The 26,060-nt window shown below is 36.4% G+C and overlaps 1 protein-coding gene across 3 annotated transcripts in view; it reads right to left on the reverse strand.

Moving 5' to 3' along the window:
• Positions 1-25,411, reverse strand: part of LOC128990546 (small integral membrane protein 14) — a 40,899-nt gene extending 15,488 nt beyond the window's left edge. Inside the window, exons 1-3 of one of the 3 annotated variants that reach the window (XM_054413080.1) lie at positions 25,238-25,388; positions 14,579-14,622; positions 10,122-10,222 (exon numbers count right to left, since the gene is read on the reverse strand). In XM_054413080.1, the coding sequence (XP_054269055.1) occupies positions 10,122-10,199 (78 nt within the window). In that variant the 5' untranslated portion in view covers positions 10,200-10,222; positions 14,579-14,622; positions 25,238-25,388. Of the gene's footprint in view, positions 1-10,121; positions 10,223-14,578; positions 14,623-25,237 lie in introns of all 3 variants that reach the window. The other 2 variants (XM_054413163.1, XM_054412998.1) reach the window with 2 other exon arrangements.
• Between the last annotated feature and the right edge of the window lie 649 nt (positions 25,412-26,060).

Genomic DNA, 26,060 nt, shown 5'->3' on the forward strand with positions numbered 1-26,060 from the left:
TCTATTATATTTCATAGAGCAGTGCAATATAATTTGTTTTAACTTACAGTTGGATTGATATAAAAATATTTGATAAAACTATGAGATTATTTATTTAGTCTATAATTATGTCATTGATTAAATAAGATTTGTATAGATGAGTAGACAACAGAGATAAGTAAGACCATTGATGTATACGAATTGAGGCTCTGCTCACAAATCTTCAAAGAAAAGCCCACGCAAATTGTTTCACTGCTATAATTTTTTAGGTTAGAGTAAGAAAATAACAATGTTTACGAGGCGGTTCACGAGTACGGGGTTTCGTGGCCCGCGGTTATCGTTGATCTAGGCCAATTTCAACCGACGGCCAAAAAATGGGTTCACGACATAGAGCGTTTGCTGAGATCAAGCTTGGCCGAGACCAACGCTGGCCGTCGCTCAACAGCAGGGATTTTACGGGGAACTTTCGTTATAAGGCAGTCAACAGCCACATGGGCTATCTGTTGGGCCGCTACTCGCGGTCGACGAGTCCCAAAACAATAGGATGACGTGATTTATACAGGGTGTTTACTGATATTGTATAAAAGGTTGTGAACTTGCACTTAAATTCATTTTATACTGAAGTTTAAAGTTACTGGATTAATCATTGAATTATGAAATGAATAATGCACTTTTACTGACATGTCATTGAATCGGGAAAATACAATTATTATATTTTTTATTTTTTATTTTTTTAAATTTTTTTTTACAAAAAATAATGTTTGCAAACTAAATTTAGATCACCAATTATGTTCAAATATAAGACATACTTATCAGATTTGCAGTATTTATCGAAACTGTTGTAAGAAAGACTTAGTAAACCAAAAGTATGGCTTTTATTCATTCAAAATTACAACCATGTTTTAGTTAAGAACAAATACAATATTTACAAACAAATCAAATAATAAATATTATCAGGTGATAATGTTCACATCACCACATTCTCCCCCACTAGTTTTCAAGGTAGGTATAGCATATGTAATCCTTTAGATATGACGGAGGCTTGACATTCCTCTTTGGACGTAGTTCCCCCACAGCCGTCTCTGAAGTTGGGGTCTGAGATACCATTTGTTGAGTTTCATTTTGAACTTCATTGTGGTCAATGTCTGAATTTATATTTTCAACAATCTCTCTCTCAGTAGTGTTGTCTTCATGAGGTAGATCACCAGGAGGTAGGCTAGCGGGTGCAAGATGTCTCAGGGATACTTGTGATTCTGACCCATCTCTTCTTCTGACGAGAGCGTACTGTGGATTTGATTCCAAAAGTTGAACTGGCTCCACAAGGTCATCATATTTATTAGATCTTACAAACTTTCTAAGCAGGACAGGACCAGGAGCGGATAGCCAAGATGGTAAGGAGTCTCCATTGGTAGATCTTCTACTATGTATAAAGAATCTTTCGTGCGGTGTGCAGTTTGTCGCAGTGCATAAAAGAGATCTGACTGAGTGAAGAAGTGCCTCCTGTAATACTTCTTCCCATGCAGCAACTGGCAGGTTGTGGTTTTTCAAAGCTAGTAGGATGGTTCGCCATATTGTTCCATTGAAGCGTTCAATCTGAGAGTTCCCTCTAGGGTTATAAGGTGTCGTATGACTTGTAGCTACTCCGTACTTGTGAAGAAAGTCCGTCAGCTCTCGCGACATGAAAGATGAACCTCTATCTGAATGTACAAAGGACGGGGCTCCAAACATAAAAAATAGATCTGAAAAACATCTGATAACTGTTGCTGAACTAATGTCCTTACAGGGGTAAGCAAATACAAAACGAGAATACTCGTCCACCATGGTTAAAAGGTAACGGTTTCTGGTTGTTGATGGAAGAGGGCCCTTAAAGTCAATATTTAGACGTTCGAAGGGAGTGGTTGCCTTTATCAATTTGCCTTGGAATTGGTGAAATCTTGGCTTCACTTCTGCACATGTTTGACAAGCTGACGTAATCCTTTTTACATCATCCAGAGTGTAGTTTAGATTTTTAGTTTTAATCCAATGAAACATTCGAGTGACTCCCGGATGGCAGAGAGATTTGTGTAATTCAAACAACTTAGCATTGTCCCAGCGAACCACACATGCCCGAGAGAGCGTATCTGCTTTTACATTCTCCCTACCAGGTCGGTACACTATTTCATATTGATAAGGTGTTAGCTCTAGTCGCCATCTCATAACTTTATCGTTCTTGATTTTGCTTGTATGCCTCTTGTCAAAGATAAATGATAAAGCTTGCTGATCCGTGTATAATCTGAAGTCTCTTCCGATAAGAAATGATTTCCATTTTCAAAGGGCTTCGACAATGGCAACGGCTTCTTTTTCAACAGCTGAATACAGCTTCTCAGATTTGTTTAGAGTCCGTGAGAAAAAAGCAATTGGCTGATTATCTTGACTCAAAGTTGCTGCCACGGCTAAGTCAGATGCGTCAGTCTCCACTACCAGTGGCTCTTGCCCATTCCTAGGAGTTACTGAGTTTGCAATGTCAAGTTTGAGGGCTTCAAAATCTGCAACCGCTTCCTGTGACTAAGGAAAAGAATTGACTTGTGTCAGGTTTCTTATTTTATCAGAAAACCGATGTATCCATTTTGAATAGTGAGCGAAAAATCCTAGGACTCGCTTTAGTGAAACTTGGTCTTTGGGCACAGGAAGTGACAGTAGAGATTCTAGCCGATCTGGATCAGGTCGAATAGAGTTATGGGAAACTAAATGTCCCAACAAGGTTATTGAAGACTGGTTGAACTTACTCTTTTCGTTGTTGATTACAAGTCCATACTTAGTTACAGCATCTAAAAATGTTCTTAGATTCTCATCATGATCCTTTTGATCTTTTCCACATACGGTCAAATCATCCAGATAGGCATACACTCCATTCAGTTTTTCTTTTCTAATGATTTGGTCCATGGTCTTTTGAAAACATGCCACCCCGTTGGTTACGCCAAATGGGATTCTTCTGAATTGAAAAAGACGACCAGCAGCCTCAAAAGCAGTGTACTTCTTCTCTTCGTCAGAAATTGGTATTTGATAGTATGCTTGCTTTAGATCAATGGCACTAAAAACCTTGTTCGTCGCTACAGTGGATACTAGATCATCTATGTTTGGTAAGGGATAGGCGTCTAACAGAGTAAATTTGTTTATCGTTTGCGAATAGTCCACACACAGTCGCTTCTTCCCTTTGTCGTTTGTAACAACCAACACTTGTGCACGCCAAGGTGACGAACTAGGTTCAATGATCTCCTCAGTCTGTAGTCTTTCCATTTCTTGTTTTATAAATTGCATATCTTCATCTGAGTAACGTCGTGATTTTGTGGCTATTGGCTTACAATCTGGAGTTAAATTGCAGAATAGTTTGGGTGGTTCAACTTTGGCACAGGAGCACACCAACAGAGGAGGTTTCTTACCTCCAAACCAAACCTGTATATTTGAGTGGAGTTTCATGATATCATGTCCGATAAGCACGTCAGTACAAAGATCTTCAAGAACAGTCAACTTAAAATTGTTGTAATTAATTGTGATTCAACAGATTTAGGTTGATTTTAACAAACCTGTGGACGTTTGATTTCATATTAGAAGCAGCTAGTGATACTTGTCCACTTTCATTATACATTTTAATTTTGTTTAACTGAACAAACTTCAAGTTTACAAAGCTTGATGTACTCCCGGTGTCTATTAAGCAATTTGCTTTCAGGCCATTCAATATTGCTTCAACTGTAGAGTCCTTCAATACAGATGTATTATGTGTAGTTGCTATTAGTGCAGCTGATGTACTAGACGTCTTCTGTTTTACTTTAAAATGTTGAGTTGGATTACTTTTACAGACTCTCGCATAATGCCCTGTCTTGTTACATTTCCCACAAGTTGCTTCTCTGGCTGGACAGCGATCTCTAGAGTGTCTATCATGCCCACAAAAATAACACTTGCCATCAACATTTTTAATAGCGGAAACAGTCGCTTCTTCCTTTTGTTGTAGTGGGAATTCGTACTGACAAGCTTGCTTTGCCAATTCATTCGTTGCACAAGTTTGCATTCCGTACATAGATTTTGGATAGCTCTCGACTTGAGCTTGAGCCATTTCAAGAGCTCTAGACTGTTCCACTGCTTCAGCTAGGTCTAAAGTTTTATTTTCAAATAGTCTCTGTCGTATGTATGACGAGGCTAAGCCATTGATAAAAGCATCACGAATGTAATGATCCCTGTATTGAATCGCATTAACAGCTTCAAAAACGCAATCTTGGCTCAAAAGTTTCAGTTCCGACACATATTTGTCAATAGTCTCACCTTGTTGCTGTTTTCTAGTCATTACTAAATATCTTGAGAATATTTCATTCTTTTGTTTGATGTAAATTGAGTTAAGAACTCTCAAAGCGTCTTGGTAAGTTTCAGATTCCTTGATAAATTTATAAGTAGTAAAAGATAATCGATTAGTTAGTAGTTTCAGTTTGTCCTTGTCTTCAACGAATTCTGTCATGGTTAGAAAGTCTTCGAATGTTTGTAACCAGTGCGTCCATTCCTCTGAGGCAGTTGGAGATTCGGGGTCAATTTGCAATTTGTCTGGTCTAAGGAATTTCTCCATTGTAATGTAGCACTAACTGAGTTTATCAATGAATGAATAAAATTGTTGTAAGAAAGACTTAGTAAACCAAAAGTATGGCTTTTATTCATTCAAAATTACAACCATGTTTTAGTTAAGAACAAATACAATATTTACAAACAAATCAAATAATAAATATTATCAGGTGATAATGTTCACATCACCACAGAAACATTCAAAATATTTCATAAATAATGACTGCTCTTTTCAAACTGACTGTTTTTATGGTTATCTTTTATGTATTAGTAATTTATTTAAAAATATAAATTTGGAGGACCAACTGGCTATTATAGGAGTCGGGATGCCCTCATTTGTAAAACAATAGTAATATAAAACGTAAATGTTTTTGTTTAAAGTGATTGAAATAGGCCTATAGGTGACGTATATATTTTTCTTTTATTGAGGAACAAATAAATATTGAACATTAATAATAGGCTAAGTGATATACATTACGGAATATTATATTACTGTGTAGAGGAGTGGAGTTTCTAAATCAGATGGCCGTAGACACCCTAGTTAGTATTTCGCGCTCTTTTCAATACCTCAGCATGTAGCTACAAATAAATAAAAGGTTAAAATACCTGACTGTTGCCTTGTGGTCCAAAGTATTGTCCTATACGGATCCGACGATGGCGCTGGCGCCGAAATATATATACTAATTATATTTATTACCCGAAATAATCCACTAGGACAATACTCTGGACCACAAATGCGACAATCAGGAATTTTAACCTTTTATTTATTTGTCAATCAGTTGGTCCGGAAACACCACAACAAAATATGAAATGTAGCTATACCTTATTTCACTGGGTTTACTCAGACTGTTAAGCATGAGAAATCTTAGGTGTAAGAAAACAGGTTATAATAAAAAAATACCTACAACCTTGCCAAATTGCAGATCTCCAGCTAATCTAGAAGTGGGTAAACGAATAGGTAAAGAGTCTGTTATCACCTTGTAAAAGTGGTAGGCTAAAACCTTTCAAATTTTGACACTAAACCTAAGTTTTGGGGGCCAAGGAGCAAATTTACAAAAAAACATGTAAAGAGTAAAATTTCAAGTGAACTAAGTAGAATTCAATGCATTAATCATTAAAAAAAAATTCCAAAACAGCGAAAGACACAAACAATTTGAAATAAATTTACGAATTGTTTAAAGTAGGGCGTTTTTTAGGAGTGAAGGGGGTGATTTTCGGAAAACGCCGGAGTGTGTTTTGTAGAAAATTTAATTCCTGACCATGAAAATTCTATCAAATCTTTGATAGCTCTTACCATTTTTGAGTTATAGCCGTTAAAAAAAACGTGTTTTGTCTTCTTCATATGTGCGGTATTTTGGATTTTTGCGGTGGGAACTTAATCTAACCGCAGCACTGCTGACTGTCTATATTTACTCTATTTGTCTATGCTGGTAGCCTACCTAGGCTTGTATATAGTACCATTGACTAGTCAAACTCTTAGTACTCTTAGTAGTAGTAGCTAGTACTCTTATATGTGAGTGAATCATAAGAAAACAAGAGGACCAATATTAATAAAACCTAACTAGTTTGAAAGCAATGGGGAGGTGGTATTTAGTTAAAATGATGTACCACTTATTATTGTTCTTGATTAGGCTAAGTGTTTTTGCTCAAATGATCTCTTTGTGTTATTTTAGTTATGTCTTCTAATCTCATTAATTACTAAATGCCATTTTAAGATGAGGGTCCTATTAATATTGAGTATTTTAATTCAAATAGGAAAGATGAATGTACCGTATGGAAACAACTATTCCGTACCAATACCACAAGAATGGTAGACCTATGCTTATATTGTTTTGTGATTCCCCCATGCTAAGAAAACGAGGCCTGAATTAATGTGCTGGCCTATCTGTGAGTTTATTTATATAGTTAATTTTTAGTTTCCCTATTTGTTTCAGGAACCCGCAACATCAAGCATCTGCCAGAAACCTTAGGAGATGGTTCTTTGGCCTTAGTCACTAACAAGACTACAAGATCGTGCCACTCATCTCCATTCATACTTGGCTTAAAATACCTACTTTGTATGGTCGCCATTTCATTGAAAAGTAAAGTAAAGTAAAGCATTTGTAATTTAAAACCGCAAAATTTACTACTGTGTAACTTAGATGTATAAAATGTTTTTTACCTAATCCATTGACTGTTGGATACTGAAGCTTTGTCCACCCTTATAGTACAGGTAAAATAGGGTTTTATAAACAACAAAATTTGTACATTCATGAAATTTCACCTGTGAGTTACTAATAATATTAGAAATGAAGATCCGATGAGTCCCCAAAATTTTGGGCGTCCTAAGGCCCTTTTTGGGGCCCTTTTTGTTCCGAAGGGCCCTTGTTCCTGAATAATTTTGTTTTTACGTTTAAGGTCGAGTGAGGTGTGGTTTTCGGTGGTTTTTAGTTATTTTAAATCAATTGGGAGTAGTTTTAAGTGTACTAAACCGCATCATACAGGGTGTTTCGAAATATTATTACTTTTTAAGATATTTAAACATGTATTCATAAAGTATAAAAATTAGTTACCTCCATGCTCTATATAAAAGGGGATTATTGAAAATAATTGTAATTCTTTACTACGTAAGGGGAAAGGATCACAAGGAGTAAGAGAAAATATTAAATACCCCCGTCATAGCAAACCTGCAGACCTAGAGAATTTCCGTTTTACTTACAGTACTTGATTTTCAATTAAATCTAAAATAGCATTGCGTTTAACAATTACATAGTTTTGCTGCTACAAGGAGGCTAATAAAGGGTGTTTATAGTAAAATATTAATAGCCTAGTATAAAACAAATAAATTTGACAAGTTTGATAAAAATATATCTATTAACAAACAAACAAAATCATTTTACACTATTCTACATAAGAATAACATGGGAATTTTAAATTTACAATTTCAGTATTTATATCCGTAACTAATAACCATACAAAAACACGTTAATATACTAAATTATTTTTTTTAAGCTATTTAAAATGTTCTATTGAAAAATTGGGAAACTTTGTGTTTTGAGGGTAAAGTAAATAAGAAAACCAAATTTTTACCCCATAAACCTCGTTCCCATTGTTCAGGAGAAAAATGCTTGTACCGACAATGCTGCTCTGATGTCTTAGTGCTGTCCTGGTCGTCATAACCACAAAAGATAACCGTACTTGTATTGATTGAAAATAAGTTTGAGGAACTTAAGATACAAGTTGCAAACGTCAGTAGGCTATGTATGAAAGGTGTTTTTGCACCACATTGTTCGTGCTTCAAGATTGGTGTTGCCTGTTCTGCAATATGCAAGGTTTTAGGTTTGTAAAGGGGAATCCTGCTTGAACACCAACTTGGACAAAATTAGTAAAGATGGACAAGTTGCTAAGAATAATAAAATTTTTAATGAGTCGTCTGAGAATAATTATTCTGATGATGAAATTGTAAAGAGAGATACTACGGAAATTATAGAAAAATAGCTTTTGTTTAAGTACTTCATTTTAATATATAATTTAAGGTTTTATACAAATACAATTGTTTTAATTTTTAATAAATGTAAAAAAAATAATTTAAATAACTACCTAAGAAAATGCATATCAATTTGAAATTGGTCTTAATAGATTTGCATAAAAAACACCTTGAAAGATTATTCACACCACCTTAAAAGTTGAAATTTTTGCTTAGTAACCTATGTAATTATGTTATAGTGTAAAACTTAATGCATCCCCTTTTAGCGAACATCCCATACAGGAGATAAGCTATTACCGAAGGTCTTATGGTAAAACATAGACCCGAAACCGATTTACGTTTTCATTTCGATGCCCCCAGAAGCCTAAAGCACCATCCACTCAAAATATTATATATGTGTTTATATACATATACCGTATATAATATAATATATCCATGTTATATACGTGTCCGTAAACATGATAACTCGAGTAATTTTGGTTCAATTTTAACGAAACCCGCATAATCGGTCCATGGAATAGTGTTTTATGTGGTAAACATTTTTAATCTTTGACCCTCAAAAGACAAAGTTTCCCAATTTTTCTCTAGAGCATTTTAAAGAGCTTAAAGAAAACAAATAATTTAGTATATTAACGTGTTTTAAGTGTATTAGTTACGAATAAAATTCAAAAATTGTGAATTTAAAATTCCATTTTATTCTTAAGGAGAATAGTGTAAAATGATTTTGTTTGTTTGTTTATTGATATGTAAAATACAACTTGTCAAATGTATTTGTTTTTTACTAGGCTATTAATATTTTACTATAAACACACTTTATTAGCCTCCTTGTAGCAACAAACCTAAGTATTCATTAAACTCAATGCTATTTTAGATTTAATTGAAAATCGGGCAAATGAATATTCGCTTAGTCTGCAGGTTTGCTGTGACTGGGGTATTTAATATTTTCTCTTACTCCTTGTGATCCTTCCCTCTTATATAGTAACCCCTCTTATATCCCTCTTATAAAGAATTACAGTTATTTTCAATAATCCCCTTTTATATAGAGCATGGAGGTAACTAATTTGATCACTTTATCAATAAATGTTTAAATATCGTAAAAAGTAATAATATTTCGAAACACCCTGTATGGAGTGGTTTAATACACTTAAAACTAGTCCCAATCGATTTAAAATAACTAAAACCACCGAAAACCACACCTCACTCGACCTTAAACGTAAAAACAAAATTATTCAGGAACAAGGGCCCTTCGGAACAAAAAGGGCCCCAAAAAGGGCCTTAGGACGCCCAAAATTTTGGGGACTCATCGGATCTCCATTTCTCATATTATTAGTAACTAACAGGTGAAATTTCATGAATGTACAAATTTTGTTGTTTATATGGAGTGTTTTGTATTATTTTACCTGTACTATTAAGCAAATTTGTATACTTGATAAGCTTTTCACAACAATAAATATTTCATGATTGTGGCAATCTCACCTCTGATAAGCATGTGACAACCAAACATGACAAGCTTGTGACAACCAAACGTGACAAGCTTGTGACAACCAAACATGATAGATGACAAGCATGTGACAACCTGAACTTTTGTCAAGTAGAAAGCTTGTCGTATGATTGTCACATGCTTGTACACTTGTCACTAACAAGTTTGTGACAAGCTTGTCATTTGTCAGCAACAAGCTTGACGATTGCTTATCACAACCATAATTTGCTATCTAATTGTATAAGTTACATCTGTAAACTTAAAAAGACTTCAATAGGTGTTGGCCAAAAAAAAAAATTATTATTTGGTGTTCTTCTTTCCAAAAAAACTAGATTCATACTTAATGCATTAATTTTCCTTAGTGAATGAAGTACCGTAATCAACATAAAAGTACCGTAATCAATATAATCAACATGGCACTGGTGTCAGATTTGAACCAGCTTGCTTTTTGGCGACTAGACCTTAATTTACCAACAACTTTTATAACTTAAAATTCCCTTGCAGGTGACAACAAAGTCAAATTATTATTAGAACAATAAACATAAAATAATTTAGTAGGTACATTATGTTGTTTGGGCTGGGTGTATCAATCAAAACTTAATTAAGACTTACAAGAGACAAAAGGCGACGCATTGCTATCTCATGATTCCAAAAACATTCACATGGATCCATGGCTCCGTCGTCTCCCATACAGATCAATTAATTATTGATTCCTGAAATGTCAAATAAAAAGTAAATAAACAATTGTAAATGTATGTCACTGCTGGATAAGGTAGTACCGTAGTTTTTAAGAAGTAACCAAATAACTCTAATTCTGTTCTAGCCCTTTAATTCTTCGCCCTCTTCCATTGTTTATTAAAACATGTTTTTTTTTTTAGCAAATTTCAGACATAGGGGACAAATTATTACCATAGGTCTCATGGTAAGACCTGGATCCAGGGTCGATTTACTTCTTTATTTTGATGTCCCCAGAGAACGAAAACACCATCCGTTCAAATTCATATCTATACTAGCTGAACCCGGCAGACGTTGTCTTGCCTTTGACTATTTATAATTTAAGTACCGTAACGTTTAATTGTCTTATTGTATATGAAGTGCTTATAACTAAATTAAAATACGTACGACAACTAATGAAACACATATAGTACAAAGGATAACCGATTCTTTATTATTGCTCTTATATTAATGCTAGTGAATAGACAATATTTTTGGTCTTTACATTCGGCTCAATCACGTCCTGGTTGACGTTCGTTCGCTACGCTCATTCACCTTTAGGTTGGAGCTCGTTCGCTACGCTCACTTGCCTTCAGGTTAGCTCGTTCGCTACGCTAACTCGCCTCCAGGTTGAAGTTCGTTCGCTACGCTCACTCACCTTTTGGTTACAAATTAGCTGTTGTCATAAATGTAAAAGAAATAATAGTCCTGCACCCTGTTGGTAATCCTCGTAACTTTAATGCTATTGAACATCATAGAACAGAACCAACTTGTTTAATTGAAACAGCTGTTAAGATTCATTAATTCCATTTAAATATGAGTACTCATAAGGTTAACATGGGAAACTCCAGAGCCACTGGAGCGGAGCCGATTGGACGGATCACGAAATTGATGGTGTATAAACCTATTCCATGAAATTCTACACGTATGTACCAAGTTTCGTGGCAATCGGTTCAGCGGTGTCTGAGTTTATCACTGCCAAACAAATATATATATATATATATATATATACAAACATCCTCTTTTATACTTATAAGATCTATAAAAGAGGAAATATGTACGTAGACCTTTATATGTATGTATGTACCCCATGGACCTTGAAAACGCTCGACAGATTGTAATGAAACTTTTCGGCATTAATAAGCATTATTCAAGGATGGTCTGTGTGAAGTTTGGTGCAGATCCATCAAAAGGCCCCAGAGGCTTTAAAGGGGTCCAATGTCAGACTTTTGGAACTACAATGTTTACAAATAAATATAATTTTCCTACAGTCACCCGACGGCTTCCTTGTACTGATTATAGTACAGAAAGCTGCTAATTGCTGCATATTTATACTTTGTCGTGCGGTTTATACTTTGCACTCATCCATTGTTGAACCATGGCAAATTATGTCATCAAAGTTGGCCTCAGTTTTAGGCAATCTCTTCAAAATTTGTGTAAGAATTCGGTTGAATTCAGAAGGTGCTGTCTTTATTCCGAAGCTTAGACGCTTGACACGATATGTTCCACGGTGTGTTGACATTGTCTGGATAATACTGGACTCTTCGTCGACCTTGAGGTGCAGATAAGCTTTGTACAGATCAAGTTTACAAAAGTAACGAGATCCTCTCAAACTAACGAGTACATCGTCAATTTTTCGAATAGAATGGTTTGCCTGGACTATTCGTTCATTCACACCACATTTGTAGTCGACACAGAGACGAACACTTATATCTGCCTTAAGTATCACGACTAGTGGTGACCCCCAATCACTTGACGTAACAGGTAAATCTAGTTCTTTGTTGACCTGATCAATAAGAGCATGAGGTACGTTCCGTTCATGATTGAAAATAGGCTTTGCTCCTGATCGAAGATGTAATGATACTGTAAAGTTTGGAACGCATCCAATTTTTTGCTTGAAAATTGGCGCAAATTTTTCAAACAGTTCCTCAACTGAATTTACTGGTTGTAATTGAAGGGTAGTAGCTGGTCGGTTCATTTCAGCGTTAATTTCACACAACTCAATACCCAGTCCTCGGATCCATTGGCGCCCTAGAAGTGTGTCATGCCCTGAAGGGACAATGTGAAGGTCACCTTTGAACTGTTTACCCTTGTATGATACAGAAACTGATACCTTTCCCTCTGGTTTGATTTTGTCTCTAGAGTATGAACGGAATGCTAGCCTTGATGGTTCTACAGGTACGTTCAGATGTATGCTATAGTTATTTACGGTATGCTATAGTATAACACATATACCATAGCCATAATGTTATACCACTGCACCTAAATAATAGAAAATAGTAAATTATCAAACTTTCGCACAATCTTGCAAATTCGAAATTAAACGCTTCATAAAGCGTTTTGATTTTTTCATTCATTTGATACTAATAGTAAATAGTTGTAGAAACGCAGTGTTTTCTTCTAATCAATAACTATATAGACACATGGGTAAAACAATCACACATTATTTATCAAACCGCTATTATTTATGTTCATCAATGAGCCCGCCGACGCGCCGGCGTGTCGCTGCAATCAACATGGTGATTGTAGTAGCCGGTTGTAGGCATAATAGTAGTTGCGGCGCTCAACTGGGTGGGAGTTGATCTGTTGCTGCCGCATTCGCTGTGATTTGTATAGTTTTTGTTTTATTCTGACATATAAAATTAAGCTTGCTATGAGTAAAGAAAAGAATCCTCAAATTTTGAATGTAATTAAATCGTCTAAGGACATTTTGTTTGGAACGTTTTCAAGTACCCTAAACTATGTTTTCAATATTCGAATGCATAAGAATATTCGGGTTAAAAACCATTTGGTGATATTCTCCCCATTCTCATTTTAAGTCTACAAACCATGAATACTAAGCCTAAACGTTTATTGATGTAACAAATAATTGCAACGCCGTTACAAGCAATGGAGGAGAAGTAGGTTTTCAAGTATAGTAAAACATGGAATAGGTGCTAATGCAGCTGGTAGCTCAGAGGTAGAGTTTTCGCTTCACATGTGGTGGGTCCCTGGTTCAAATCCGGCCCACTCACTATACTTTTTGTTCCATTAATTAAACTTTTACACGTTTTTACATTGAAATAACAGCTCTAATCAACATCTAATCTATTATATTATTAAAGTGATACAATCAAATTTTATGTAAACGGTTAAGGCCATTTACCAAATAGAAATATAGGCATATGGTATATCAAAATGAAGCTTAGAGTGTGTAGATTTGCCGAAAAGTATTGATATTGACGAACTCCCTAGGGGCTCTGCCCCACAGGCTAATTTCCAAAGGGCTGCGCCTTGCATGTTTTGAACGTTATTCGATTAATTTAGTGAACAACAGCTGGCCAATGCAATTGACAATATAGTATGTTTGTTTACATTTTTGTTTACCTATTTTATTATTTACTTTTATGCTCTTAAAAGAGGTGTGGTGAATGGACAGTGAAGCTATTTGTAGCTGTTTGATACAAGTGAGTGATTAAAGGTGTTCGAAACACGATGAATATGAGATTAACAAACCATGTATTTTGTTCGTTCCAAGAGGTTGTCACCAATTTTTAACAGGTCGCAATTTCATTGATAGGTATTAAAATATGTATTAAAGTATTAAAGACGCCGTGAAAGAGAGCGGCGAGTTCAGGTACAACCGTACCCACCTCGGCCACCTTAGGACGTAAGGTATGAAGGTTCCACTGCTTTTAACATCCTTTCAGATGACAATTTCTCGAACTTGGGCCCTTTAAATGAAATATAAAGTCAATGGTGATTAAACTAATTTAACGGTGGCTTATGTACACCCGTAAATTCGCGGGTAAAACCTCTTGTTTTTTATTACTTTGAATAACAAATTCAGAATACCAAAATGGATTAAAAGTGATAAGCAGTTCAGTCCAACGCCCAAAAATCAAATATAGGCCTACAAAATTGTTAGTACATCACAGGGTTTTAGCTATTTAGGGAAGCATATAATAAGCACCTCAAAAAATACAATGAAACTCCTCTTTAAAATTGTTTTACCATTATTTCCTATTAAAATGTCTTTAAATAAAACCGAGAGCCTTTTGGGTGTGAAATAATCTAATTAATGTTGCAATGTTGGATACATTTTTGTACATCTTTGTATGCAATACGGTATGTGGTTTTAATTTGGTTTCTCTCGAAGATTAAAAATCTTTTATCTGTGATAACTAAATAGTTTATATAACCATGAAATTTAACTCAAGTAAATTTAGACTAAAATTTCACAGAAATTGATAACTTATAATTATAATTATTCTAATAGGTGTACATACATTATAAAATTCAATTTAACTTATTTTGCTCTACGCCACGTTTATTGATTGTAATTTACATCTAATAATTATAATTTTAACACTCACAGATCTATTTTAATCTTAAATTGCAAACTTGAGCCAATTCGCACCTGAAAAAAGAATTCAATAATTCATTTTTTTTAAATGATGTGAGTAATGAAATAACTCTCTTCCCAAAAATACTAGTCTACTAAAGTATTTACCAGTGTAATTTACAAGAGTAAAACTTTATGAAACACATTGCTGTCTACACTAGTAAAAACCACTAGTAATGCTAGTCCCTACACTAGTAACTAGTTTTTTACACTAGTAGGTTTTTGAAACGTAGACTTGTAAAATACACTAGTAAATACTAGACTAGTATTTTTATGAAACAGGGCCCTGGTTTGATTTAGATTGTATAGTAATCTGTTTATTTCTTATGCTGTATGATGGTTATAGCATCACAGGCGAAGTCGTGGGTATAAGCTAATGTAATATATATAACACAAAGCCCACACCACACACAAAGCCCACGTGGTATATATAACACGTGTCCATTAGCATGATAATTTGAGTGCTAGAGCAAACCTACTGACTAAGCAAATTTCCATTTGACTGATTTTTATTTTAAAAATCTATTTAATTAACATTAGGTTTAGTGAGTACCCTACCTAGGTTTGCTGCTACAGGGAGGTTAATAAAGTATGTTTTTAGTAAACATTATTAGCTTAGTATAAAATAAATAAATTTGCCAAGTCTGATCAAAATATATCCACAAACAAGCAAACTACAACCAACGATATAAACAACTCATGGATCGCTGGCTCAGTGTTGGCCGCGTGGTCCGGCGCTCCCCCACTCTCTACTGGCCCATACACTCACCGTATAAAACACATCTTTGTAGTTGCTGCTCTGTTTAAATATGTAGGGATGAAAAATTGCTAATGCATGTCAAACTCTTATTAGGCCTACATACAATTAAAAACTTAATGTATATTTGTTTCTTGCACAGAATAACCCATTTGAACTCTTTAAAACTACACATTCACTAAACTTGATTTTAAATGTTTTTTCACACAACTGACATGTCTAGTTCAAAACTAAACATGGTAAAACAATAAGTAATTGCAAAGAAAGGATAGTAAGTACAAAATTTGTCATTTCACACTAGATTTATTAGCCTTATGAAATCAACATTAAATATTTTTGAATAGAATAATTTTGGTTAGTTTCTGTCGCAGACCTATGGCGTAAACGTGATACTTATTCGTTTAGCTGAGTGGTGGCAATATATTTTAATAAAAAGGTCACAAACAAACGTAATTAATTGCAATTAATGGGTGTATTCCCCAAAAGAAATATTCTCGACAAGCCCCTTAAAAATAGTGCCCACAAAATGGGAACACACAGTCCTAGTCTTTTTGTGTTAAAGTTTCTTTCATGTTGAAGCTGACAAGTTAATGCATTGTAAACGTACTTAACTACCTTAAAAACATCTTTGTGTGCCCTAATGAGCTAACCTTTAGTTACAAAATCAGTCAGTTGTGTGAAAAAACATTTAAAATCAAGATGCACAAGATGTGCACAAGATGTGAATAGTACAAATTGAATAGTACCTAATGAACATCAACCCGACCTACCATCATAACCCATAGTGTTGACTGGCCTCTGAGAAAATAAGCCCGGACGCATTTATTTCATTGTGCATGTTATACAATGTACAGTTTTAATTTAACCCTATCAACTAAATAAAAACAAAATCATATTTCAGTTAAGTTAAACATGCTATAACGAGTTAACACGTTCGCTACTGCAATTATACGAAATTGTTCATTCAAATAGACTAGCGACGCACATATGCGACGGCCGGTTTCCACCCATGGACTGGCACCGCATATATGCGACAGCTAGTCACATTAAAATAGACTGCCGTTGCATATTTGCGTCGGGGTTCTAATGTTATTACATTTTTTCGAATGTTATTAATGTTATTAAAATGCTTATATCTTTGTAACGGTCTATTTGAAGGCACTGAATTCCCTGCAGTGGTCTACAGAGATGTCTGACGCACAACTGCGTCGCTTGGTCTGTGGATATGATGATTGGTGACATCATATGATATTTAAAATAACTGGTGTTTACTTTTCTGCATCACTCTATGTATGTATGCAGTACGTATGCTGCATTATCCTATGTAGCTTTTATATTTGTTCAGTTATAAACTGTTCTTGAATAATCTGCATTGTTTTACTTACTTTAACCTCAAAACAAAAACAAAAATGAACTGTCGCATATATGCGACGTCTGGTCTATTTCAAGAAAACTATGATAATTTTCACTATTGTCTTCGCTGTAGACCGGGCGTTGCAAATATGCGACATTACAAAAGGTTATAAAAAATACAAAAAAAACAAGAATAAATTATTTACAAACAGGATTGTAGCGTATTACAATGTAAATGATCACTGTTTTACAGGTTTTCGCCCGTGATCTGTGTGTACTGTTATCCAAGTGACAGCCGGTCTATGTGTAAGATTCAAATGTATACCTCGGTCTGTGGCAATGACCGCGGCGTCGCATATATGCGACGCTCAGTAGCGAACGTGTTAAGGAATCACTTACTCAGACACCTTGTTTATAATCTATTAGATTAGGTACTTTACACGTGAAACAAAATGCCAGTGCCTTTCTGTACTTTGTTGGTGCAGTTGTAAGCGGAACAAGACACAACCATTTTAAACACATACTTAGCGTACAATTAAATATATTGATAAATTTTAATCAGTTTTAAAAAACCGCACACTGTTGTTACATCAAACAAGTGTTGAAATGGGTGACAGCTAGCATGCACGTGAGGTACACCGCCGCTATCTTGCCAGTAGAGAGTGGGGGAAGCGAGACCAAAAACAGCGCCCGCTAAGCCACTGAGAGTGCAATCCATTAGTTCTTTACATCGTTGACTACAACAAATTACTTATTTTCCATAAGAATAATGTGGGAATTGGGACAAGAATAGGAAAACTTAATTTTTTACAACATAAAAACACGTTCCCATGGTCCGATCATGCTGGTTCGCGAGCTCATTCAAGTTTATTCCACCCTACACCTTTAAACCGAATTTCATCAAAATCAGACAAAAATTGCTCAATTTATCGCGTTTACAGACACATACCGGGTGTCCCAAAAAGAATAGAACAAAAGTAAACTGGCACAAAAATATTATCATTAAAGATATAAAATTTTTATTTGATATAAAATTTTTTTCTTATTTTCCTAAGTTTTTCCTTACATGGTTTCACCGCCTAGCCTCTATGTGTTCTCTGTTGTTTGCTCGAAGAAGAACAGATCGGTGTTCCAGCTCTGACCACACATTGTAGCGCATTTCATTAATTTCTTTTCAAAGGCATCTCTTTGCTTAATTTTTTTAAATCTATGTTTGACATCAGTGAGCGATAGATACACTTGATCTTCCACAAACCCCCCAGACCAAAAATATCACTCCACAGATTTTGTCTCTATAAACCATTCAATACACTGTGCTTTCAACTGCATCTCCATATTGTAAACTGTATGTTTTGAAAATCCAAACGTGCCAACAACTTTCGAACAGCTGATTACTATTGAAGGAAAAAACTTACAAACGCCAGCTTTAAAATGAGCCATGGTTAATAACTTTTCTACGAATCTTAGAAAAACATAGAATTTTTGTTATGTCTTCTCTAAGACTGTTAATAATTCATTTACCTAACCCGCCATGTTAAACTTCCCTATCCCAAGCGTGATGTATACAACTTCCTTACTTCTCGAGTGATGTAAAGTTGGAAAAAACTCACTCGGTGATGTAATGAAACCCATTTAAATAACATTGAGTGGATAACTTAAAAAATATACCTCTATGGAGCCAACGACGTTCAACGCTAGAAATCAGCTGTGTGTTTGAATTGTATTGTTATGCTTTGAAGAATTTTCCTAACCTAGCTTTTGTTTGTAAATGAACGTTACTGTTAGAAGATGAGTGAAATTGATAATGAAGCATATTGCTCGTAACCTCCCGAATATTGTCGGGTCAGGTAAAATCTTGTACGTTACACGTTACGCAAGAGCGTGTTTACATCACTTCGGTGAATTATGCAACTCGCCTTCGCTCGTTGCACAACATTCACCTGCGTGATGTAAAAACGCTCTTACTACACTTGTAATGTAAATAGCTATTAGGCCTATACCTATTTTTACTATCATATGTTTTTCTATTGTTTTTTGTTTTGTAAACGTTCATGAATTAGATTTTGTGTTGAGTTAAGATGCGTGCATTTATTAATTATTTTTGTAATTAATGAGAGTCATTTTAATTGGCGACGAGTTTAAAAATCAACTAGCCACTTTAAAATTCAACACATTTACTTTTCAAAATTACATTCAATTTCTAGTTTCAAGATAATATTTTATACAGTTCAAACTATAATGGATGCACAACAGTTTACCTTGCTTCTAAACACTTTCAATGAACAACAAAAAGCACTTGTACGTGAGATGTCAAACATGTTTCAAGCTCAAATTCAAACAATTGTTACATCAATTGGAAAATCCAGAGAAGAATGCTCTCAATCTACAATGTCAAATGTTGCTACATTCAAAAACTTCAATGCCAAACAAGAAAAGTTTACCAGCTATTTGGAACATTTCGAAAAATATTATACAATGAAAGGTTTGACTGACAAGAAGAAAATTGCTCAACTCTTGTGTAATTCTATAAGTAGTGAACATTATAACAACCTATCTGCATTTTTGGGTCCAGACAAGCCACTCAAATCATTAGATTATGAAACTCTGTTGAATGACTTCAAGAAACTATTGACTCCAAAGAAAAGTGTTGTTGTTGCTCAACATTATTTCTTAAATATCTTTCAAAAAGAAAACCAGTCAATTTCAGAGTTTGTGGCCGACCTCAGGCGTAATCTTCAAGAATGTGAATTTGCAGTTGAATGCTCCAGCGATGAATGTGGAACATCTGTGTCAATTGCTGATGTTTTCTTGCGGGCACAGTTCATACGAGGATTGAAGGACAATTGGCTTAGGGAACACATTTTACAATCCGTGTACACAAAGTTTGATGAAATTCTAGAGAAAGCTATTGCTCTTGAAGCATCAAAAATTGAAAGCAAAGAATTTCACCAACATGCATGTTCTAACAACTTTAATGTGGATTCCGCTGGAGTGCACAAAATTACAAGGTCTTCCAGACGATCCCACCAGTTCTCTAACAATCACTCATCTAACAAGACATCTCTCAACTGGAAACAACGTTCAAATAACCAAAGACCTGACTTCAATGCCCTCGGAATAGAAGGCCTCTGTCTTAGATGTGGAAGTAGCAAACACATTGCTGCAAATTGTAACAAACACAAGTATAAACTCCAATGTGGGGAGTGTTTGAAACAAGGACATGTCTCTGCGGTCTGCATAACTACACTGATGTCAAGGACTAAGAAATCAACATCAAAGTTAAATTCAACCAACAACATAAATTCAGGATCAAATGATGACGATTATTCAAGTGATGACTCTTCTGATTACGGAGTGCACAAAATTGATTAGATCTACCAGAACTTTGATGTCTTAGATTTATTTGAAGTTGGAATTCAGACAAGTACATTGTTTCTGTCAATATAAGTGGAAGATCACAATGTTTTGAAGTTGACAGTGGGGCTAAATTTTCTCTCCTGGCGAAGAATGACTTTGAACGTCTACATCTGAACGTACCTGTAGAACCATCAAGGCTAGCTTTCCGTTCATACTCTGGAGACATAATCAAACTAGAGGGAAAGGTATCACTTTCTGTGTCATACAAGGGTAAACAGTTCAAAGGTGACCTTCACATTGTCTCTTCAGGTCATGACGCACATCCAGGGCGCCAATGGATCCTAGGACTGGGTATTGAGCTGTGTGAAATTGACGCTGAAAGAAATCTACAGGCCTGTCTTCAACGACTCTCAGATTTTGACTTGCACATAAACAAACAGAAGTGTTCATTTCAAGAACAAATAGAATATCTAGGACGAGTGATGGAGTTAAACAAAATAAAGAAATCTCCTGCCAAAGTTCAAGCTATTAAAGAAATGTCACGTCCATCAAAAGTTGGAGAATTACGACGATTCTTAGGAATGGTTTCTTACTACTCTCGTTTCTTTCCAAATGCTTCAACTGTCACTTCTCCTTTACGACGTTTGTTACGTAAAAATAAGAAATGGGAATAGACACCAGAATGTGAAAAGGCTTTTCAACGAATCAAAACTGAGCTCTGCAGTAACAGGATACTCTTACCTTTCGATCCAAAACTACCGTTAGTCCTCACCACGGACGCTTCACCCACTGGACTAGCAGCAGTTCTTAGCCACTTAATTGATGGAACTGAGAGACCAATTGCTTATGCCTCACGTTCACTCACTGATGCCGAATGTAACTATAGTCAACTAGACCGGGAAGCATTGCCCAGGGGTGCCCACAGAATGATTTGATAGCGCGAACTGCGCTATACAATTCAATTTTGGGGGGGAATTTGAGATTTAATGATGTTTTTTTTTAGATTTGGGGGGGGGGGATTAAAAAAATACAACTTTTTGCCAACATTTTTATAATGTATGTACATTAAAGACAACCTGTGCTCACAATCAAGCATAAATATAAAACATAACACAACTCGTCAGGTTTAGCATGGCCGGTGAGATGCGTTAGCGCTGTACTGGTGGCAACCGAGTGGCGAGTGAGCTCGCTAGTGTAGCTTTGTTTACATCCCGATTCCCGCCGCCCGTGTTACGTGTATGTTGTACACCAACCGGCAAACGGGTTGTAGTTGTATGAAATATTTTAACAACTAATAAGTTAACACTTTTAGTAAGTTTCGTGATATTATTACAGATTTATTAGAGTATGTAGCCATACTACGATTTTGTCGGTTTTAGTAATCATTTAAATTTAAAGGTGTGTTGATGGTGTGGTGATGTAATTATTGTGAAGTGGGTGTTCGTGGTTCAAATGGGGTTAGGCCTACTTCAACAGTACTGCAATTTTCAGAATTGTGAGTTATTATTTAAAAATGCAGTTCTTGCCATGATTTAAATTTTAAATTTACAGACTAATTGTATGTTTGTAGATAGATAGTTTTGAGTAGGCCAATGCCTATTAGTTTGGAATTATTTACTATTTTAATAACATGTTTAGTAGACGAGTAGAGTAGACATAACAGAAACACTAGACCTAATAAGTAAAATACTTGTAGTCTACTAAATTAATAGAATTATTTATACTTTCAACAAAATATTAGTTATATTTTAATACATTAACTCACAGTTGTGATGATTGACACACGGTAGGCCTAACTTAATTTAGTTTAATTTTAGCTTTGGAAAATTAATGAAGTGGATAATCTTTTAACATTAAACTTTTCTAACCTCGCTCTTGAGGAAAAATTTGCAATTAAAAAGCTAGGATCTCACCAACCTATATAAAGGCTTTACATTTTCTCAAGAAGATGGTCCTAAGAAAATTAGAACATTTTGCACTTCTTGGTTTGAGAACAAACCTTGGCTTACGGCAAGTGTGAGCAAAGGGAGTCTGTTTTGTTTTTATTGTATATTGTTTGGGAAGAAGAGACAAACTCAATTTTGACAAATTCACGATAAACCAACGTTTTCAATACTAAGATGAAGAAAATAACATACCATTTTTTAACCAAACCAACTTCTTGGTTCTAATTAGGTGCCTCAAATTATAAAAACCCATCTATTTTATGTCTAAAATTTCAAAAATTTCCGGGGGAGCACCCCCGTACCCCCCTCCTACAGGGGGGTAGACCCCCTGGACTGATCCTATGGCCGTGGTGAGGGGGGGGGGGTGGTTAAATTTTGGGGGGGGACTCGCGCTATTGTCTTTGGGGGGGATGGGCACCCCTGGCATTGCCTATAGTTTTTGGTAAAACCGCAGGGGGCTCACGCTTGCGTGGGTTCGTGGCCTGGGCGACCACGCGGACCCTAGCTCTCCCAGAGGGGAGGTAACTGCCCGGTGTCAGACCCGGCACTTCAGGTAGACCACAGTTATGGACGACTGGTAAGCGCCAGCCCCTTAGGGGGAGCCTCCAGTGACATTCCCTCCATTCAGGGTGGGGGGGGTGTTTAGCTCTCAGTGACGCCGTTAATTCCGCCTCTCCTCATCTACCTGTAACTGTGGTTGTGACTGAGTCCTACCTGTTGTGTTCGACTGACATTTTGTGAGGCATATCCTCGACTTTGGAAGTAGCCTCGTCCTGGGAGGTGAAATACCTAGCCCCCAGAGGGGAGGTAAATGCTCCGTGTTGGTATCGGCATTTTCAAGTTGGCCACAGACATGGTCGACTGGGCATCGGGTCCCAGTGACATTCCTTTATCCAGGATGGAGGGGTGTTTAGCTCTAGGAGAGATGGAAGTACATCATAATCTCTAACCTACCTGTGTCTGTGGTTCTTTGGGCTTCGGCCTGCTTGTTGTGTGCGACCAGCATTCAGTGGGCAAATCCTCGACTTTGGAAGTAACCTTTCCTGGAGGTGAAAACGGGCAAGTACCCGCAGCTCACGGGGACACTCAAGGGCAACGTAACTTTCCGCAGTGTGAGGGCAACGGTTTGTAGGTACTTATGCAAACCTATCCCTGTCTCTGAGCACGGACGGTATGGTTATCTTGAGTGTGGGGGGTTCTTCCCGGAACCTCAATTGAGTCAAGGGTGTCGCCACCTCTGGTGGATAGGTTCATCCGGGTGGGTCCCACTTCTATACCTGCCTCCTTTTGGGAAACCCTGATGGCCTGGCAGTGATGTTGGGTCTGACGGGCAAACGAAGTAGATCGGGTGCTGGGTCCGAGCCCGCCAGGGGTATCTGGGGATCTATCGCTCTGGTTATCTCTGGTTTCCCAGCAATGGGTAAGGCCTCGATCGGGCAGCGGTGTAAATGGGAGGTTGGGGTTCCCCCCGTCAGCGTGCTGATGGCCCCCTTCCTCCTGGCTATTGATGGCGGGTTCTGCCTGTCAGGGATGAGATAGGTCCCGAGTGTTGCTTGCACTAAATGCGTCGGGGCGCTCTACTATGGACCTCTAGGTTCCGACCTAGTGGAACCCAGGTGGAGTGACGCTTAAACAAGCAGCCAGAATCCCTGGTTAGGATTGAGGGGCAACCCTCTTTCCGAAGGGTCTGCTTCGGCAGCCGGCGAGCCTGATGACCTTAAGTCATCCGCCCATGATGTGCTAAAGGTTGATGCGTAAGCTTCGGCCTACATCATGGGGCCCGGGTATGTCCTGAAGGATAGGTACCGGGTAAGCAGTCAGGGGGCTTCGGCTCTCATGACAACAAATAATAATAAAAATAATAATAGTTTTTGGTGTCTCCCACTTCTATTATTACTTATTCGGGACTCAATTTCAACTTGTAACAGACTATCAGCCCATATCTAGGATCTTCAGACATGACAAGGCTCTACCACAAATGACTTCAGCTCGTTTACTCAGATATGCAGTCAGGTTTCAATTAGCCTACAAGTTGGTGTTCAAAAAGGGCATGGAAAATAAAAACGTGGATTGTCTTTCAAGAGCTCCTCTTACACAGACTCACTCTACCTAAAGACAAGAAAATCGGAAAAGAGGTAGGCCTACACCAAATCTGCAGCAAAGTTATTTTTCGAATTTCAAGCCATGAAATCACAGCTGAAATAATTAAGAACGAGCCAGCCAAAGATCCAGTGCTCTCTAAGATTTTGCAAGACCTACTCACCAATTCAACTGATTTTACTTTGGTCGAAAACATTATTTTCCGGGGAGAAAGAGTTTACATGCCATCACTATTTAGAAACAAGATTCTAAATGAACTTCACGAAAGTCATCTTGGAATCACAAAAATGAAACAGCTAGCACGGCGCTATGTTTACTACAAATTTTGACAAGGACATTGAGCATCTTGTGAAAGGATGTGAAAATTGTGCACTAACACGGTCAAATCCGCCCAAAGCTCCCAATCACCCGTGGGAAATCCCAAAAGAGAACTGGGAAAGAATATGCATTGACTACGCAGGACCGTTTCAAGGCTTTAGCCCAGTTAAGAAACTGTACCCGAAGCAGGTGCTGGAATCTTATTTAAGGGACGAATTAGGGCAGACTTCCAAGAAATCGGGAATATGCTTTGCCTTAGAGATGTGTTGAAAATGCAGGTGATAGTGGGGAGTATAGCCTTAATAAAGCGAATTGGAATGCCATCAGATCCAATAGCATTACTGCGAATACGTTGAATAGATTTCAGAACATCAGACTGCAGTACAGGTTTGAAAGTGAACTTGGGGTATCCTAATTCTTGTAGGCCTACAGGGGAGTTTCTTAACTCCGTTATATAACTTTCAACTTGTTGTTGATTGATGCTTTGACCAAAGGCCAAGTAGGCTTATAACTTACTGTAGTTTTACAAATAATAGGCCCTACTTAAACACACCACAAATATGTGAACTATGGCACTAACACCTGTCCTGTGTAAACATTAAATGCATAGCCAACATAAGGATTGACTAAAGTATGCAAAGAGATTTTGACTTCAAATACCTAGACTATTATCAGAAGAATATGAACATCATGCATGCTAGGCTAAGTGTGACTTTTGCAACAAATAATACTGTAAAACACATTCTGTTGAATATTACTGTAGTTCTAAAAACTAGTTTAATTTAAAATACAATACTACCTTCGCCTAATTTAAAACAAAACAAATCGTACGGTAAGTGTTTGAATGAACGTCAGCAATGTCTTTTACAAGGTGTTTTAATCCCCATACAGAAACAAACACGATTTAGAACCAACCTAAGACAAGACAACTAAACAAACAAGTAATAATTAATTCCGATTTGACGTTTGGCTCCAGCTGGTACTGGTAGACTTGTTTAATTTCTATTGGATGCCTTAGTTAAGTTAGTTAACACAGTACAACATAAATATTTTTTTTTCGACAATAAAAGTAGGCAAACTACACTAGTGGCTTGTAGGGGCAATATCCCCTTTATATATATATATCTAGTAACTATTTTTACAAATTACATGTATAAGTCTCATGGGTTACCCTACCTTGAATCATCGTTTAACATGTTTGTATATTATAATATGTATAATAGTTATAACCTGCTGTACCTGCATTATGCATTTAGATGTATGCTCTGTTTAAAATAAAAATTCCAAAGGACTGTTCATGCTGTGTGTTTAAAATATAAACTTTCTAATCATAATACAACCAAGGAACATTTTCAATAATAATCTTCATGACTATTAATTAAATATATATATATATAAATTTCTTTGAATATAGACAAATTCACTTAGATAAAACAAATAAAGATAATGCCATCCTCCAAATTGTAAAATGCTAATTTTATAACAAAATCTCTCTGAAAACATTTGTTGTATAATCTTCAAGAAGAACTGTTTATATTGGAATTAATACTAATTTGAAATAATAACTTCGCCAATATATCTAAATTTTTAATTTTTATGAGGCCTTTCGCCAGCTATGCTGG

This window comes from Macrosteles quadrilineatus, unplaced genomic scaffold (assembly GCF_028750875.1).
Source record: "Macrosteles quadrilineatus isolate MER2022 unplaced genomic scaffold, UCM_ALF_1.0 Scaffold_1__1_contigs__length_201487025, whole genome shotgun sequence".
Taxonomy (NCBI): domain Eukaryota; kingdom Metazoa; phylum Arthropoda; class Insecta; order Hemiptera; family Cicadellidae; genus Macrosteles; species Macrosteles quadrilineatus.